This window comes from Gavia stellata, chromosome 2 (genome assembly GCF_030936135.1).
Source record: "Gavia stellata isolate bGavSte3 chromosome 2, bGavSte3.hap2, whole genome shotgun sequence".
Taxonomy (NCBI): Eukaryota; Metazoa; Chordata; class Aves; order Gaviiformes; family Gaviidae; genus Gavia; species Gavia stellata.
Window position 1 is genome coordinate 111,552,204 of NC_082595.1, and position 18,064 is coordinate 111,570,267.

Here is an 18,064-nt window from a genome sequence, read left to right on the forward strand (position 1 = left end):
GTTGCGCCAGGGGAGGTTTAGACTGGATATGAGGAAAAACTTCTTCACCGAAAGGGTTGTCAAGCATTGGCACAGGCTGCCCAGGGAGGTGGTGGAGTCACCATCCCTGGAGGGATTTACAAGACGTGTGGATGAGGCGCTTGGGGACATGGTTTAGTGGTGGACTTGGCAGTGTTGGGTTAACGGTTGGACTTGATGATCTTAAAGGTCTTTTCCAACCTAAACGATTCCATGCCTGCATTTTTCAGGCACATCGCCAGCCACAGCTGCCTGTTGGTCATCCGGGTGCAATACCTGTCCCCGCTGCCTGTAACTTTGCAGGCAGAAGTGGTTCCTGCCCCTTGGAGCTACATGAGTGAATGCACAACCCGGATCGGGCAAGATGCGCTGGCTGAACGCAGGGATTCAACAACCTCTTCAGGAAAAAAGAACCAAAAAAAGCTGTTGCTGGGAGCCACAGCATCCGACGTGCTGATGGCTTTTGGCAGGGCGCAGTGCTGCACGACTCCGGACAGTAACTCCGGCAAGGTAGCAGAGCTGGCTCCAGGAGAAGGATGTCTGACCGCAGACTTACAGCAGCAGGAAACTGGGAGATATCTCAAAAACTTGAGGTGTTCAAGCTTAAGATGGCCAAGGCGAAGCATCACCATTACAGGAACTGAGCCATAAAACGAGAGGACACCAACGCCAAGATAAACACGGTAAGGTGGAGCGTGAGCGGCTCAGTTGCTCTGCTGGCATTAACGTTAAGGGCAATGTTGACATCCAGTAGGCCCTTCTACGTCTGAAAGGGATGAATTTAGCAGAATAGATGTTGCTCAGTTTGGGAAAAATAAAAGAATATCTGTTTACAGATCCTAGTTTAGCTCATCCTGTGTCCAGCTGCAAACTCTAAGCCGTGGTTAGCTCCGTTGCTGGCCGAGACCCCAGCAGCTCTGTTCATTATAAAAAAAGGGAACTGGGGAAAAAAACATAGAGATATATAGAAAAAAAAAGAAAAAGGCAAGTAACCCAGAAATACCCAACAACACGGGGCAGCCTCTCTGGTGAGGCCAGGTACTACCAGCGGCGCAGGGTGGCGAGGAGCTGACCCGCTCTCAAGGATCGATCCCCTTCTGCCAGCTCGGATTTTGTTTTTCTTCTTCGCTCGCATCCTTCGTGCGGCAGCAGCAGGGGCTGCCTCCTGCCTTCGGTGCAATAAGCAGTCACGCCAGGGGCTCAGGGAATCTGCAGCGAATCTGTAAGAAAAGGAGAAAATTAAATCAAGAGAAGCAGGAGCCAGAAAGGAGCCTGATTTCAAAAAAATACAGCAGTCACGATCCGGCTGTGCTCATCAGCTTTGTTTAATAAGAATAAGGAGTCGGTGATTTGGAAAAACAAAGTCGAGGTAAAACGGCACCGCTCAGACCTTGGTAAACAGCAGCATGAAATCTTTGGCCTCATCTCGAGTCCTTTTCCAAATGGGAAAGAAGTGGTTTGCCATCGATTTATCAACATCGCTGCCTGCTTCCCCTTTTGTCCCTTCCCCGTCTCAGCCGGCCAGCGCAGGGGCACAGATGGCTCCGTGGGATTTCATGCCCAAAGTCCCCTTCCAAAGGCCACCAGCCCCTGCGCTGACTCACAAAGCTGCTTTGGTGGTTTTAAACTCTTGCAGCAATACACTTGGCTTTATATTTTTATTTCCCCCCCTCTTTCAGTTTGTTTATAATTGTGGGAAAAAGCCAAATGTGGCGGGTTTAGCCTCAATCTTTCACATAGGCAAAAGGCTGAGACTACTCAGTCACAAACTGACAGCTAAATTCATTCATCACACGTCTTCAGCAGAAGTTGGTGCTGGTTTAAGGGAAAAGGTTAAAAAAAAAATAAAATTCTTAAGTCAATGTGTAAAAATTCTTCTGTAGAGGCCTGTTTTCATTGATGCTTCCTCCCAGAATCTGTACAGATCTAGTTTTTGTCCAAATCCAGCTGATATCATGAGAAAAATTAAATACAAGCTTTTTTTCTGGCCACGTCTACTAGCAGCTGTCATAAGTAGCCACTGATGATTCTTGGGCACTAGATCTAGGTCCAAGCTTTAAACATACACCATATAAACCTTACATACAGGTATTTTCATCCCTGGAAGGACCTGAAACATCCCACAAACCTATCGGACCACTTCCCAGGAAGCCAGTGGTGAAACACAGGCTCAGTACACTGCTCCTGGGACACAGGTCCTCATGCAGGAGCATCCTTAGGAGACCCCTCTCTCTCCGCTGCCGCTGGGATTTCAAACTCCTGCATCTTTGCAGGTATCAGGGCGGTTCTAGAAAGTATTTCCCATTAGTATGGTTTCTTTCTTTAAGTAAGCCTTGATGCCTCTATTTATTTTGCTTGGGAGCCAACTCTCCCAGGTCTGCTGGGATTAGGGGAGCTGGAGGTAGCAGGGCAATGAAATCAGGGTCTTGATCCCGGCACAGAGCACAGGGGTGTCTGTGTCACTCGCTTTGGGGCTGGAACCCACATCACGGCTTAGCACAGCTTGCAAGACATCCCTGAACCCACTTGAAAAACCTCTTAAAAATTTAAACCCCAGACTTTCTGGGACAGCTGCGAGAGGGCAGGTGGTGATGGCTTTTGGGTTTTACGTCCCTGCGTTTATATCAGGACATGGTGGGACAGTGGCTTCGACCTTCCCTCTTGCCCGGCTTCCTGGGAAACCCGGCGGCTTTGCACTCCGGGCTATTCTGCAAACAGCCGGTTGAATAGGGAGCAAGCAGAAGGCTGTGCCGAGCAGGAGCACTGCGAGGAGGTGTGAATAATGCCAGTAGACGGCACATTGTTTCCATTTAAAAACAATTTAATCTAAATTCTCTGATCCTGCAGCTCTTTGAGAATAAAGGAAAGCTAAGTAAGCTTAAAAAAAAAGAGCAAACTGCTGTTTCCGACTTCAAAAAGCCTCAGCAAAATCAATTAAGAGTGTACCAAGAATCTTGAAAGAACAACAGGGACTGACAGATTGAACCGCACGAGCTCATTACCTTTTCAAACCCTCTCTCTCTATGATGTTCCTGCGCAACGTCAGCCGTGGCACAGCCGTGGCACGTAGGTGTCTTTACATTTCGCCTGCGAGAGTACCTGGATCATGCTTTGCAAACAGAATGCAAATACAGCGTTGTTAGTGTTTTATGCGCTACAGAAACAGGCTCCTTTGACGGGGGAAGGCAGCAGCTATTCAATGGAACAAAGGAGCAAGGTGTTCAAAGTTTAGGATGAGAGAGGAGGAACAACGGACGTGAACTGAGTGCTCCAGTGCTAAAGGTTTTAATTAGGAACTAGTCCGTATCAATCTCCAATGGATTAAACTGCAGGTTTCCCTGTTTTCCTTGTTTTGCAAAGGTGTTTCTGTAGATTCTGTCAGTCCACGAGTGACGCCAGTTCGCTTCTGCACCCACACAAGTCAATAACTTCGTTCTTACCTTTCCAGCCATGAAGAAATTAAATTCTTCCTCCGAACCCTTCACAAAGGGAAGGTTTCTAGCTGATGAATCAGGATCACAGGAGCACCGACGCTGCGGCCTGCGGCTTTCACCAAAGCCAACCGCCGCACCTCCCGTCCCTCCTCCTTCCCGAGCCTCCAGAACAGGTCGGCGAATCTGCTTTCCTTATCTCGTCCTGAGCCCCTGCTGAGATGAGACATTTAATCCAGCCGGCTCCTGTGTCCCCCCTTGGAATGATCGACACCTCCAGCCACCCCAGCTGCACGTTGGTTGCCTGCAGATAACGGCTCAGTGACAGGCGTCCGGAGCGCCTTCGTTAGTCTTTGTGATTAACAGACCTGTGAATTTATTTAGTTCAAAAAAAAAAAAAACCACAAACCCACGCTTCTCAGCAGCTGTAAGACTACCAGCTACAGTGATGTATTTAACAGACACAGGAAAAAAAGACCTTCTGCTTCTGCTGTCTGGTGAGATGTACTGGGATTTCTGACTAATGGAGGATTCTGCTAATGAATGATTTGGAGGCGATGCTTAATTTTAGAGAAAAATAGTCTAGTATTGACTGACTTGATCCTGACTGGGGACTGTAGCGCGTATTTAATTCTTCCCCAAATAAATTCAGCCCCTAGCTATCTTGCATCTCTGCGAGTTACGTTATTTGTCCCACTGAAAAAAAAATTAACTAGTCTGAAGCACCCTTAATCCAAAGCAATCAGTTTAACTGCCAGCCTCGCTAGACAACTCCAGCATTTAGAGAGGCTACTCTAACAAACCGCTCCAATGCACTTGACGCTCATTGCAGGGGAGAGAATAAAAACGGAGAACTTGCACCTTTTTCCCCACCAAAGCAGAGCAAAGCTTCACCTTCACCGTCTGTTTGCTTGAAATACAAAGCTGAATCGCAGAGCCACGTTCCTCTCCGTTCTTTTCTCTTTTCTTCAAGAGAGATTATGACCGTAGATAAAAAAAATAATGGAGTGGTACATCTTTAATGACCGCTGCCTGTGCTCTGACCTAGGGAAAAATCAACAGTGTCAAAGCCCCGCGAGCCGGGCGCTGAGCCGAGGCACCCGCTTGCAGCCCTGTCGCCGTTGCCAGCACTGTTTTCCTAAATGGGAAGCCACATCAGCAGCTATCACTGGCAAATACCTTCCTCCAGTCACCAAAGCGGCGGTTTTCACCAAGACCCAGCTACTTTACCATGGCAGGAGCAATGAGCAGCAATATTTGGGGTTCGGGGCTTTACGGTGAGAAAGGACAGCAGCATCGCCATCTCTTCCAGGAGCTGGAAGAAAAACTGTCCCAAGGCACCACAGAGAGATCAGCTCCATCAGCAGCTGAACAAGGGTTTCGGAACTCCCCGAACCAAAGGTTGCTCTAAACCACTGCTCAGTAACTGCTGATGGATTTACCTTCCACAAGCAGGTACGATTTAAGCCCTCTGACACCTCTGCTATCAGCAGGGGGTTTCGCAATTCAGCTACGTGCTGTGTGAAACCTGCGCGTCCCCCGGGCACCCCCGCAGTTCTCCCAGCACAAGGGGCGAGCGTCCCTTCAATAAAGAGGAGTTCATTTTCTCAGTAACATACATAATTTAACAAACTTCCCGTTCCCGAAGTGTAGCTCTTTGACAAACTTCATATTTTTCTTTTTTTGCTCAGCTATATTATGATGAATGAGCCGCATACAGCTTTTGAAACAGGAGAATACCGTGGATTCACGCACTCTTCCATTTTATCCCGTTCCTTTCCCGGCTGCAGACATTACATTTACCCTTTAGATCACTGTTGAATACTGAGCTTGTTTTTTCAGAGCGCTACAGGCAGCAGCTCCAGGTTTCTCCCGCCGCCCCTTTCCCTAAGAAGCAGTCACTTAAATTAGAGGCTGTCATTGCATACGCTCATTTACCAATTCACTAGGTATTACAGTAAGACTTACTAAATTGTGGTACCTAAAGAGAAAAATAAAAGTCACGTGATTCTAAGGAGCTGCTCAGTATTACCACACTTTTTCATGCATTAGTAAAAAACCACAGCATTTTATTAACTTATAAAATACAGAGTTTCCAGCGATTAAAGCATACGTACAGACGAGCTAAAAATATCTAGCGGCTGTGAGGATACTCGCCTAGCACGGCAAAACAAGGAAGAAAATAAGCAAACAGCCATTCTCGTGCCCCGCAATTTTCTCACGTGTTGCGAGCATGCGCAAACCTATCTGTATTCCAGAAAAATGGACTTGGTCTCAAGTAAAAACAGCCCTGGAAGACCACCAGTGTGCCCTGAGGAGAGGTGGCAGAAGGCAGACAATAGAGTAGCAGCGGCTACAGGATTAGGAAGAGAAGGATGAAGAAACCTTACTTCAGAATAGCAGCTCTGCAAAGCAGAAGAGTGTTTATAACTGAAAGGCTGCAGAAAGGGAAACCCAGCATACAGTCCTGAGTCCCCAGAACTCCAAGACGAGTTAGAAATCAAGGCAACGACTAGGATTAGGTAAAACCGGGCTGTACTGCAGGTGTAGAGCTGCAATCAAAGCCAGACCTGGCTCCTACCAGAGGACAGAAGTGCTCTCCAGAACAGGGCGACCATGGCTCTTAATAACTAAAGATCCAGACCCCCATTTTTGGCATGTTTCCAGTCACCATGCGGTCCATCTGCACGGAGGTGTCAAGAGCTGAATGAGCTTCAAAGCAACCGTGTCCATCATTGCTGCACACACGTCATACGCACTAGCACTTTTGGACTAGGGATTCTCTAAATTCAAAAGTCAAGTTTAATTTAACGATTTGAATGAACTTACTTTTTGCATGTTCTCACAACAGCTCTTTTCAGGAACCACTCCTGTTGGGTAGCCCATTTGTTATCCTTTACGGGGACAGAGGTCAATTAACACTTGTTTGTGCAGGATAAACATATTTTACAACCTGGAAGAGCAGGTGAGAAAATGTAACGCTTCCCCATGGAAGGCCGGTGGAGCCTCTGGATAAAGTCATGGCAGGGAGAAAGATCCTCTCCATGAATTTAGCTTATGACACACTGCTTATAATAGAGCCTTCTATATTGCAGCCACAGTCTTAGTAGAGTAGGACGGGGGAAGAAATATCTATTTCTAACAGAAATAGATGTATTTCTGTCCTGTGTACATGTTGTCTTTCTTTTGGCAGTTTATTCCTTTCCTACAAAAGGAAGCTGTCCCTGAAGCTGTCCCCTATTTCGCTTCCGCACAACAGAAGAGCATAGGAGGAACCTTTTCCAGGAGCTCTCAGCTCCTTAAGAAAAGCGAAGATCAGCAGTAGTTTACAGATACATTACAATATTTTTTCAAACAGGGTGCAAATTAGACTCCCCATTTACCTGCCAAGATTCCAGTTCAGTCCTTTTTATTTCCCTTGTAAGAACAGCTGGCACAAGCAGCTAACACAGCAGGAAGCATGATTCCTTAAACTACTTTAAGTGTTAGTGACGCATACGTTCTAATCAAGAGTTGGCATCTTTAACAGTCTTTGTATTTATTTTAAGAAAGCATTTTAGTTAATCTAAGCAAGAATATTCAAAAGCTACTGTGAAGAAAATACATTTTTGTTTCTGCTCAAACTTTTCAGAATAGACACTGAACACTTTGCCAGCTCATTCAGCAGACATCACTCAGTTACGCGGCCAGGCAACACGGAGCGAAGAATTACACAAAAAACCCTTCCAATTAAGCCTCTTAAAGACAACTTCCGTGCCAAGGACAAGTGACAAGGTGTTATCAGTGAGAAAATGGGGCTGGAAAGGCAGTCAACACGCAATGGGGCAGAGAAGCCCGTCTCCAGATGGTTTCTGCATGTTTCTTTGCCATCCTTCAAAAGGGCAGTCACGGGACGGCAAGAAAAGGATGCACAAGGGTTGTTTTAAAAAGAGCAGGTTCAGAACTCCTCTACGACTGTGCCGAGTATCGCCAGACAGTCAAGGTCACCTCAGCCAAGTTTTCACCTACGCTACTTGCTGCGCAAAAGAACGCAAATATAAAACCACCAAAGGTTTTCATAAAAATAGATTTTTTTTTTGTAGTTCTCCTCTTAAAATTACTGTACAAATAAATAAAGTTATTGTCCATTTAAATATAACCGTTGGGGGAAAACTGGAAGCCAGCAATGGTCTTCTGATCGACCCACTCATTCCAAAGGAAGGCAGAGTTTTTCACCATCTCCGAGGCCTCCAGATCACAATGGGACACGATACCTGCAAAGGAAACGTGCCAAAGTTACAAAATAAAATACTTCTTGGCGCGAGCACTGGCCCATAAGGAAGGTCCCCTGGCCCAGTGTTCTGCCTCGGGGACATCAGTAGCACACATATGCGTAGGGAAGCCCACAGGGCAGGTACACAAGCAGGCTTTCCTCAGTAAAAATCCCAGTTCTGAGGAATGTTTAACTTAAGGCCTTCCTGAATCACAGGTTCTATCCATATCCTTGTCTTTAAATTCATGAAAGAAAAGTCATTTAGATGTTCTTCACACTGTTCTGCGGAGATTTAGTGTTTGGCTGTTCTACAATGTGGAGTTCATTGCCCTACAATAACAAAGCATTATGAAAAAAAAGAAAAAGAGTCTCCTGTTTGATTCCAACTTGCTATCGGAGAACAACTTCTGAAGCACCTAGATTTAGCATTGCGAGAAACCCTTTTCGGCTTCTGTGCTACTCCTGATTTTAGATTAGGAAAGTCGGATGTGAAACCAGTCGCTTTTCTGGGCTGAAGCATCCATGAGTTGGTGTTTAAGACAGCCCCATTTTAGAAAGGCGAGTTGGTTTTCATTTCGGTCCACACTAACGCAGCAGCTGACAGCATTTTCAACAGCGCGAGACTAGCGCCTCGTGGCGTGGAGCGCTGTGCCCCAAGTCATTGCTGCATCGACTCCCGATTACGTGCCAAGAGCAAGTATAGTAGGTATTCAGCTAGCTTCCTACCGAACAGGAAAATAAAATAAATGAAGAGGATTGAAACAAACAGGGTTTTCAGGGATATGTCCTGGCTGTGCTGGTGTTTTTCTTCTGAACCTAGTCTGCAAACCTATTTACCATTATGGTTTCATAATGAAAAAGGAAAGTCAAGAGTAGGAAGCCTGCCACTGTGCTCCTAGAGCCTTTTTTTCCTCTTTATCCTTGCAAATTCCTCTATAGCAGGCTAACCACTTCAGGGCTGGCCTGCCAACTAGTGGTACTGTTGCTATTACCGTATGCCAGGCCTCCTGTTCCAGGTGGGAGTCCCCAGAACTGCCAGATCCTACCAGACTAATAGAGTAATTTTCAGCAATAAAACTGATTTTTCTAGATAAAAAGAAGCATTGGTCTTGCCCACTGAGCTTTCGGTAAAGCATCTGATGTAGTACCACACAAGAAAGTATCAGACAGGAGAAGACTGGGATTAGTAAAAAGGAAGATGTAAGGCAGTTAACCTGTCCCAAGGGAAAACTGAAACGGATAATTTGGAAATGAAGAGGCTAGAGTAGAGTTTTATCAAGATTGGCACCAGCAACAGACTTGTTTAATTAACGTTTTCCCTAACAGCCTTGGCACAATTAGAAGTGTGCCGATGACACAAAGCTGGAGGTATTATGGTTATAAAAAAGGATGAGGAAATATTCAGGGTCATTCACCATTTCTTCTAACTGACAGGGGATGAAACTCGGTAATAGAAAACATAAGGTCATGCATCTGTGAACAAAAGTAACTGCTGTAACCCAGAATGTTATTGATTCCAAGCAACTCAAGTCAAAAAGGGCTTTAGGATACAAAGTAATTATGAGAGGATTAAGCTATATAGGTATGAAAAGAGAGAGATGCGATCCTGGAATACATCAGGAGGAATATTTCTAGACTAGATAGTAAATGCTAGTGCTTTAAAAGGACCTGAAGGGACTCGTCTAGAGTAAGTGCAGAAATTATTTGTATATGGAGGAGATGGAGGAACCAACCTCAATGGAACCAACCAACCAACCTGGGACAGGAAGAATGTTGCTAAGGTTACAGTTGTTCTCTCTAAAATAGTTCAGAATGGGCAAACACCCGGGAAGGAGAACAACGTTCTAAGCTAAAGGACAAGTCTGTCACAAGATCAAGACTAATAAACCGATCAGAAATGCATTTGTGTTGCAAAGGACAACATCCTTAGCTGTAAGGACAGCCAGATGCTCAGTCTCAGTGAAAGTACCAGACACAAAAACCTTTATTTCTATGATGCATTTATCAAATAAATTCTAGGATATGAAGCCCATGATAGCAGAAGACAGGACGTGAAAATCCTGGAAACTCCCTTCTGTACTTTCATTGCTCCCTTTTGTATTTTCCGTGCTGAGAGACACGGAATCTGACAGACCGTCTTGAATTTTATGTTGAACGTTCAAACTTCCTTCAAGGCAGATACTAAAGAGGCCATCAAGAACTCATAAGGATTAGGAACACTTTTCCGCCCCCCCCCCAAACTGGACACAAAAACAACAGTCTCACTGCAGGACTCGGCAAGACCACCAGGCTTCCAGTTCAGCCTTTTCCAAGACATTCTTCAAGACCTTTACGTGTTAAACAGTTCAGGACAAGAAGCTCCTCTATCATCTGCTGCACCCAGCTCTGATACACTTTAATTAAAAAAAAAAATCTGTCTTTAATCTGACAGTTACTATCATACCTGAATACCATATTTAAGATGCACACCTACAAATATACAATAACTTTACCCACTTCAGCTTTTATTTAGTTAGCAGATATATTATAAAAGCAACAAACAAGCACAGGTAAATGCTGGAGTGACGGCAGAAATCTGCCCTCATTTGTGGAAATAGATGAGGTTTAGGGTAAAGGACAGGCTGGCCCAAATACAGACAGCACAGCCAGTTTCTTGAACAAACACCATTAAGGAGGAAAAAGTTTCTTTGTTAGACCTGCTTCAACCAAATTCCTTTTCCCAAATGTTTAATCGAAGCCTTTTCTTCTTCTAGTTCGACTGCATCTTTCTATCGCTCAATTTTCGGAACTACTACAAGGTCACATTTCATTTAGAGGGCTTCAGCCTGGAGGTCAGTAACAGAAAATCCCCTGTAAGCTCAGCCTAAATAGGGAGTAGCCTGGCAGAGACACTAACCTGAACGTCCTTCATCTCTATGAGACAGAGCGTTGACGCTTTTTGCCGTAGGAGATTTGCCTGATTCGGACTTCTAGTTGGAAGGCATCCAATCTTTCCTTTGGGTTAAAAGCCAGCATATCATGCAGGAGCTTGCAGAGATCATCTGGCATGGACTTCTTGTTCTTCAGGGGAATTTGTAATTTCATGTTGGGATTCTCCAGCAACGCTTCTCCGAGGGGAATAAGCTCCTTGCCTTGGCAGATGTAAGTTCCTGAACACAGATGAGAAGGAGTCAGGTTATACAGGTAGAGGAAAGTCTACACAAAATGCTGTCATGTGCAGTACGGACAGACAATCTGGGAAACAAAACATCTGAGAGATTGCCGGAAAGATCATTTATTAAGAGACGACCGCCAAGTCAAATATTGGGAGAGGCTGTTATCAGAAGAGGCTTTTACTTTCAAATAGTAATCAAGATGTTGCACAAGGCTGTGTGCGTAATCGTGCGTGGAACAGAGGGAGCGAGTTTAAGCACGGCGTGGTCATCAAGCAGTTATGTGGACCATCTGCAGAGAAAATGAGCTGCCGAAATGAACTTCCCCCATTTTACGCCGTTTCACCCTACCAGCAGATTTGGAAGCTCTAGAAGAGGGAGGGAGAGAGACTGTGTTTGGCTGAGGTGACGTGAAAGAGTTAAACACAAAACTTATTTGCTCAGTTAGTCAAACAATTTTCAATTAAAATGACAGCATATGCCATTCACCGTTAGCCAACTTCTCCTCAGCAAGATTAAGGAACGGAAATGTAAATTTGCTCCTGGTAATCTAAATAATTTCACCGGTTGTTGAAAATGATTAACCAGCTTCCAAAACAGACAGTAAAAACAGCTTTGCTCACTCAAGCTGTTCTGCCCCTGCACCAAGCAAAGAATAAATGTTTCAAAGGCAGTGACCTGTCTGTGTATAGAAAAGGTTGGCCTTGCAAACTCCTTATCTCAAGTTGGCGGGTAGCTATTTTAATGAAATCTGTTCATGCTTTGTCTCAGCTGTAGCCATTTGCTTGTTTCTGTAGGCAGGAACTAAAACATTTATCAATGTTTGGCATTTTAAGAAGAAATAAATAATAGAATTAGAACTGAGCCTACTTGAAGATGAAAAAAAAAATTAAAGGAGTAGCACAACAGCTTCTCAAATTTCCTCCGTAGAAATTCCTTTTAAGAATTTAAACATTTAAAAGACAGACAGACAGGTATACTATGATCTCAGAGCCTGGGTAGATGTCTTCAATTATTATGCTAATGTGCATGACTGGCATTCTCTCCTCCTGAGATGGATTTTCCACTGGAACATACTTTTCTGAAATCATTTAGTACAAAGTATTTCAAGCGTGCATATATGTGGAGGATTTGGAGGAAGGAGGAGGCAGGGAGAGAGCCAGGCCATCGGAGGCGTCATCCCTGTGAGATCTTGCATCTCTGAACTGTGAGGAAACTCAGCCAGACGGCAGTGAAGCATATCTAAACATCCTTTCCCAGTTTATTATTTGGCTCCTTGGAACATCCTTTCAGTGCTCCGAGTGATCCCGTCCCTTGGTTATGCCAAGTCAAGGATACAAGCGAACCCAAAAGCCCAATTCCAGAAAGGTTTTGGTTTTTAAGAGCATTAAAAGCGTTTCTGAGCAAATGGAAGTATACAGATACTAAATCCTCTATGAAGAGCATAGCTGTTAAGACAGCTGCCTCACCAACAGCTACGAGTTTTTTCTCTTATAATTCTTTAGTGACAATAAGGGCCAAATCCATTTCCGAAGAGTGTTCCTTAGGGTAAGGGAGGCCTGACAGCAGAGAAGCCAGAAGCGATCTTTCCCTTAACCTTTAAATCCCACAGAGGATTTTGGCAGAAGGAATGGTCTTCCAAACGGAATGATTTGTAAATATAAAAAGCATTCCCTTTGCCTTAGTGATATCTCTTCAAGACCTGGAAACCCTGCATGAGAAGCAACCAAATTAGGAGCAAGGCATGCTGAAGAAAAAGAGATTTCTTTGCAGTTATATGAAAAACAAAAAAACAAAACACCCAAAACCCCCCAACTTTGGGGTTCTTTGGGTTGCAAAGTGCTTGGAGATTCCTGGAAAAAGCCACATACATGCCACAGCATTTGTAACTATGCCTGGGAGAAACACCTCTCAGAGGATCCCTACAGATCCAGAACGTCCACTGACTACACGACAGCACTGATCTGATCCTCACCGAGCAATTCCTTCTCAGTATCCCCGTCTCGGAAGGTGATCCTCTCGACCATAGCCCAGAAAATGATCCCAAGGGCAAATATGTCAGCCTTTGCAGTGTAGTGGCCTTCCCACACTTCTGGAGCCATGTAGAAGTTTGACCCACACGCAGAGGAGAAGCGATGCTGGTTCACATTCCCTTTCCCCTGACACACCTTGCTGAGGCCAAAATCTGCTACCTGCAATGCATAAGAAAAGCAAAATAACTTCTTCACAAACATCAAGTTTACAAGCGCATTTACAAACAGCGGCTCGGTGAATTCCACTCCGAAATCCACCACAGCACGGCACTGACACTTGTCGGGTGGCAACCCTGGTGAAACAAAGAGCTGATTATTTCCCGTTAGCTGTCCATTCCCCAACTCCTTTCCAGTTGTCTGTTCCCCTTCCTAAGATGGGCAAAACAGCTATCTGTTCGTTAGCTTTCTGTGAAGTTCACTCTGATTACATCTAATCGGGCATAAACATACCTTGAACAACATCTACGGTAGGGGTGGCTCTTACTGTTCCACGGAGAGTGCACTGAATCTCTTGCATTACCATTATTATCCATAGTCATTAAGATGACATTGATTTAAGCATCCCTTGACGGCTCTACAGGTCGAAGTACAAATACCATTATTGATCTGAATGGTCAAGACATGAATTATCTGAACGCACCGACCTATTATTTTACGTCCTAACTACTGGAACTCCCGGGACTGAAAGTTCAGGAGCGAGCTGGCTCCCAGCTTTTTGGAGAGCTGGAACAGACTTGCAGTCTGGTGCTACAAGAAATGCAGCTAGCCAGTCTTCAGCTCAATCAGGGCACCAACATGAAGCATGAAGACATTCCCCACCTCCCCTGAACATCAGTACGTGCTTGAGGCAGCAATATTGGAAGTGCTAGCTGTTGTAACAGGGCAGTATGTTCAAGTTTAAGGGCACAGAAAATATTGCTTCATTTTTGACTGACTGCGATCTCTCTGATTATCTAGCACGCAGAAGTTTGACAGCCTGAACTGCTCCTGTCAACAAGATAAGCAGGAAGGACATAACAGAAACACACCATCGTGATCTCTACTTCCTTCCAAGATTCCTAAAAAAAAAAAAAAGCCCACAACTGATATCAGATGTTCTGCATACGCTTATTACAAGTATCACAAGACTTACCAAAAGCCCATTCCAAAGCATGTGATGCGTAAGCATGTAGATCACATACTTGTTACAGTAGAGTTCTATTCCCTTACCTTTACTATAGGACTTCCACGTCGATGAGAAATCAAAATATTGTCAGATTTCAGGTCTCTGTGCACTATCTGGTTTCTGTGTAGGAAAGCCACGGCACTGCTGAGCTGCCGCATGAAGCTGTTATTCAACTGAGCATCTGGGCTGCGAGACAGCAGGTATTCGTTCATGTTGCCACCGTCACAAAACTCCATCACAAACCACAGAAAGCAGGCCGATTTGGGATCCATGCACCTCCGCCCTTTCAGGCAGGTCTCAATTAGCAGCAAATGGCTGTCTGATTTCCTGTAACGATGACTAATTGGCTGAAAGACTCGACCGTTCTGCAGGATACACTCCTCCAACTGGATCACGTTTTCATGTTGCCTCTGGATGCTCTGCAAGGCCCAGAACTCTTGCAGAGCCAGTTCTACGTTTTCAGGCACATTACAGTGCATCCTTTTAACAGCTACTTTGCTTCTAGTTTGATTAACGATGGCCTCATAAACCACGCCATAGCTCCCTCGGCCCACTTCTCTAACGATGCTGTATTTGGCTTCCGTAGCCATCCCTCGCTTTGGCCTAGCGAACAGCAATTCAGAGGAAAATGTTTGAACTCATGGCAATCAGTCGTCACCTGCAGTAAAACCCTGGAAGAGAAGGGGATAAAAAGCGTAAAACTCTCCCAAACTACGCGGCTTACCAACGATCAACTGCAAATACTTCCAACCGGTATCAATTTTAACAGTATATGCATTGGTATATGATGTAGCTGCACGAGGACCGACAGCTAAGATGAGGTTTTAAAAGAAAGCCTATATCCATGGTAACTTTGAGACATTATCAAGTACAATCCTGACTGCACAGTGGGATACAACCACCTGGGAAGTGACATTGATTTGTCCACAGCTGACAAAGTTTAGTGAGAAAGAAAAAGAACTATATAGACACGTTTCCTAAGCAGGGCAGGAAAGGGAAGACAAGACCTCCTGGGTAACAGCTGAGCTTACTGTGACCAGAATTGACTTTTAAAGAAATATAGTTAGCCAGAAGTGGCAGTTTAGCACTAAATCTTTCACCCTCACTTTCCCCCCTCGTAAACCTACTTATCCATCAATGGCTACATCATGTCCCTGCACTTCCACTACCAATGTTCTACCAGTACATGCCCTGATACTCACCCCCTTTCTCCAGCTCACCCTCTTCCAACCCCTTCACAAGCCTTCACTTCCCCTCCACTTCAAGCTCCCTGTCCCACTCTCAGGCACCCCACCCCAGGTCGTTCTTCACTGCATTGTCTAGTACAGGTTCCCGCTGCAATTCTCATGGTCCCTCATTCAGTTGTCCCCCCAGCCCTATCCCCCGATAACCCTTCTCCCTTTTCAGTCTCTTATTTCACTTCTCCCTGTGCCAGTGCTCTTCAACACCATCCCAAGTTTTGCTCCCTAATAACACATCAATCATTCTCTGCTTTCATGCCCCACACATTCATTTCCCAATCCCCTTCCCCCTTCAAACCTGCCCCCTACTCCCTACCCCACCTGCTGCTGCCTTCAAAGCCCCCACTTCCCCCCAAATTATCCTCCCTTCCCAAACCCTCAGTCCAGCTCCTCCAACCTAATCCCCCTCTTCCCAGCCCACTCCAGCTTCCTTCTCAACCCCCTCCCTCTCCACCCCCTGAGCTGTGCTCCTTTCCCAAATCTTTCATCTTTTCACCCAGCCCCGCCAACCCTCTCCCACTCTACTCCCCACTCTCCAGCCCTCAGCACCCCCCTCCTCTCCAAAGCAGCCCCCACCAGCCTAAAACCAGACCTCCCCCCAAACCCACTCCCACCAGAGCCCAGCCCTGCCCCATGGCATAAGCACACCCGCTCCCCGGCTCCAGGCCCGCCCCCTTCTCCACCCCCCCAGCCCCTTCCCCACCTCAGCCCCTTTCCCCACCCCACTCCCCCACCTCAGCCCCTTTCCCCACCCCACTCCCCCACCTCAGCCCCTTTCCCCACCCCACTCCCCCACCTCAGCCCCTTTCCCCACCCCACTCCCCCACCTCAGCCCCTTTCCCCACCCCACTCCCCCACCTCAGCCCCTTTCCCCACCCCACTCCCCCCCAGCCCCTGCCGCCTTCCCCGCCTCCACCAGCCCCTCAGGCCCAGCTCTTCCCAGCATCTCACCCACGCTCCCTTCCCCTCCCAAGCTCCTGCCCCCTTCCCCGCCTCCTCCAGCCCCTCAGGCCCAGCTCTTCCCCACTTCTTGCCTAAGACCCCTTCCCCGCCTCGGGCCCCCTGCCCTCCTCCCCAGCCCCTGGCCCCTTCCCCGCCATCCCCTCAGGCCCACCTCTTCCCAGCATCCTAAGACCCCTCGGCCACCTCAGGCCCCTGCCCCACCTCAGCCCCTTCCCCCTCACCCCCAGCCCCAGCTCCTGCCTCACCTCAGCCCCTTCCCCACCCCCTGCCCCCTTCCACCATCTCCTCAGGCCCAGCTCTTCCCCGCTTCTTGCCTAAGACCCCTTCCCTTCCCCACCTCAGACCCTTGCCCACCTCCCCACCTCAGACCCCTTCCCCACCCCCCCAGTTCCTTCTCCCCCTCAGCCCCTTCCCCCGCCCCCAGCCCCTTCCCCGCCTCCACCATCCCCTCAGGCCCAGCTCTTCCCAGCAGCCGGCCTAAGACCCCTGCCCCACCACCCCCTTCCCCGCCAGCCCCTCAGGCTCGTTCCCGCTTCCAGTCACCTCAGCCCCTTCCCCGGCCCGCCCGCCCCCCCCACTCTCCTCACCACCGGCGCCCGCTCGCGCCCGGCCCCGCCGCCGCCGCAATTCCCGCCACCGCCACGCGGCCTCACCCACTGGCCGCAGCCGGCCAACCACAAGGAAGGAGGCGCGGCCGAACCAATCACAAGTCAGCGAAGGGGGAAGGTGAGGCCGCCGCCGGACCAATCGGCGAACGCTTCGCCTTCCCCGGCTCAAGCAGTCCGGGCGGGGAAGTTCTGCGCCTGCGTGGTGGTGGCAACGCGGGAGAACTACAAATCCCAGCAGGCTCTGCGGCGGACGACAGGTGCCGGCTAAGGCCAAACCTCCGCAAAACGCCGCGCCCACGGGCGCTGAGCGCGGCAGCAAAGGCTGTGTCCTCCCCATGCGTCCGTCTGTCTGTCCCCGTGTCCCGGCGGCGGTTAGCGAGGCAATTGCGCAACGCGGGGAAGTGCGGCCACTTCCCTGCCTTCACCTCCTACCTCTGATTTGGCCCCCGGGGTAATAAAAATTCGGTAAATACCCGATTTGGGGCACTTTTGGCAGATACCCAGCGGGCACCCAGCCCGCCCGGGACCCGCTCCCCCCGAATCGGGGTGCCGGTGCCGTCCCCCAAGACACAGCGGCGTCAAACGCCTGGAAAAGAGCGGCAACCCCCATCCCAGAGCATCACTTGGGGGTTCACCCCGAAGTGTGGGTCACCCCCTCGTTCTCAGCCCCGGCTCGGGGTTCGGCCCATGCCGAGGAGGAGGAGGAGGAGGATGATAGCCTTCCGCCACGGGCAGGCTGAGTTCCAGCCCGTTTCCCTTCGTCCGCAGCGTCTTCAGGCGGTGGAAACGCACCTTTTCCATCCCATTTCTGATTTCCCTCCGCGTTGCGGCCGGGAGGGAAAACGGGGTGTGCGCCGGCCAGAGGGGACGCGGGGGTTTCCCCCCCGACCTGCGGCAATTCATGAAACAAAACAATTTTAATGACCCGACGTCGCCCGAAAATCGAGCCATTTCTCAGTGTTTTAATTTTATAGGGAGCGACTGGATTTGGTTGCTGCATATTTCTTGGCAGGGGGTTTCAGACCGTCCCACGTTTTGGTCCCACTCCCGTTAAACTCCGCCGGGCCACGTTTCCAAACTAAAATACAATTTTACAAGGTGATTTTGGGGCCTGCAGTTGAACTGCTGGAGATACCTGTGGCCTAAATAAACCCTTCGCACTGATGGGGCCGGGAAGAAGGACCAGCAAGAGGCAGCTGGG

The 18,064-nt window shown here is 47.9% G+C and overlaps 1 protein-coding gene across 1 annotated transcript; it reads right to left on the minus strand.

The window, feature by feature from the left end:
• Nucleotides 1–10,614: 10,614 nt before the first annotated feature.
• Nucleotides 10,615–14,641, minus strand: LOC104253945 (serine/threonine-protein kinase PDIK1L). The gene is made up of 3 exons (XM_009807555.2): nucleotides 14,096–14,641; nucleotides 12,829–13,045; nucleotides 10,615–10,850 (listed from the first exon to the last, which is right to left on the minus strand). Exons 1-3 carry the CDS (start codon nucleotides 14,639–14,641, stop codon nucleotides 10,615–10,617), a joined length of 999 nt encoding a protein of 332 aa, XP_009805857.1.
• Nucleotides 14,642–18,064: the final 3,423 nt, after the last annotated feature.

Excerpts from the sequence above, each read along its gene's own strand:
- LOC104253945 (XM_009807555.2), bottom strand. The coding sequence starts at position 14,641 with ATGGCTACGGAAGCCAAATACAGCATCGTTAGAGAAGTGGGCCGAGGG. Across the intron at positions 13,046-14,095 it reads GTGGAAGTCCTATAGTAAAG|GTAGCAGATTTTGGCCTCAG; the intron begins GTAAGGGAATAG and ends TATGCATTGCAG. Across the intron at positions 10,851-12,828 it reads TACTGAGAAGGAATTGCTCG|GAACTTACATCTGCCAAGGC; the intron begins GTGAGGATCAGA and ends ATCTGTGTTCAG.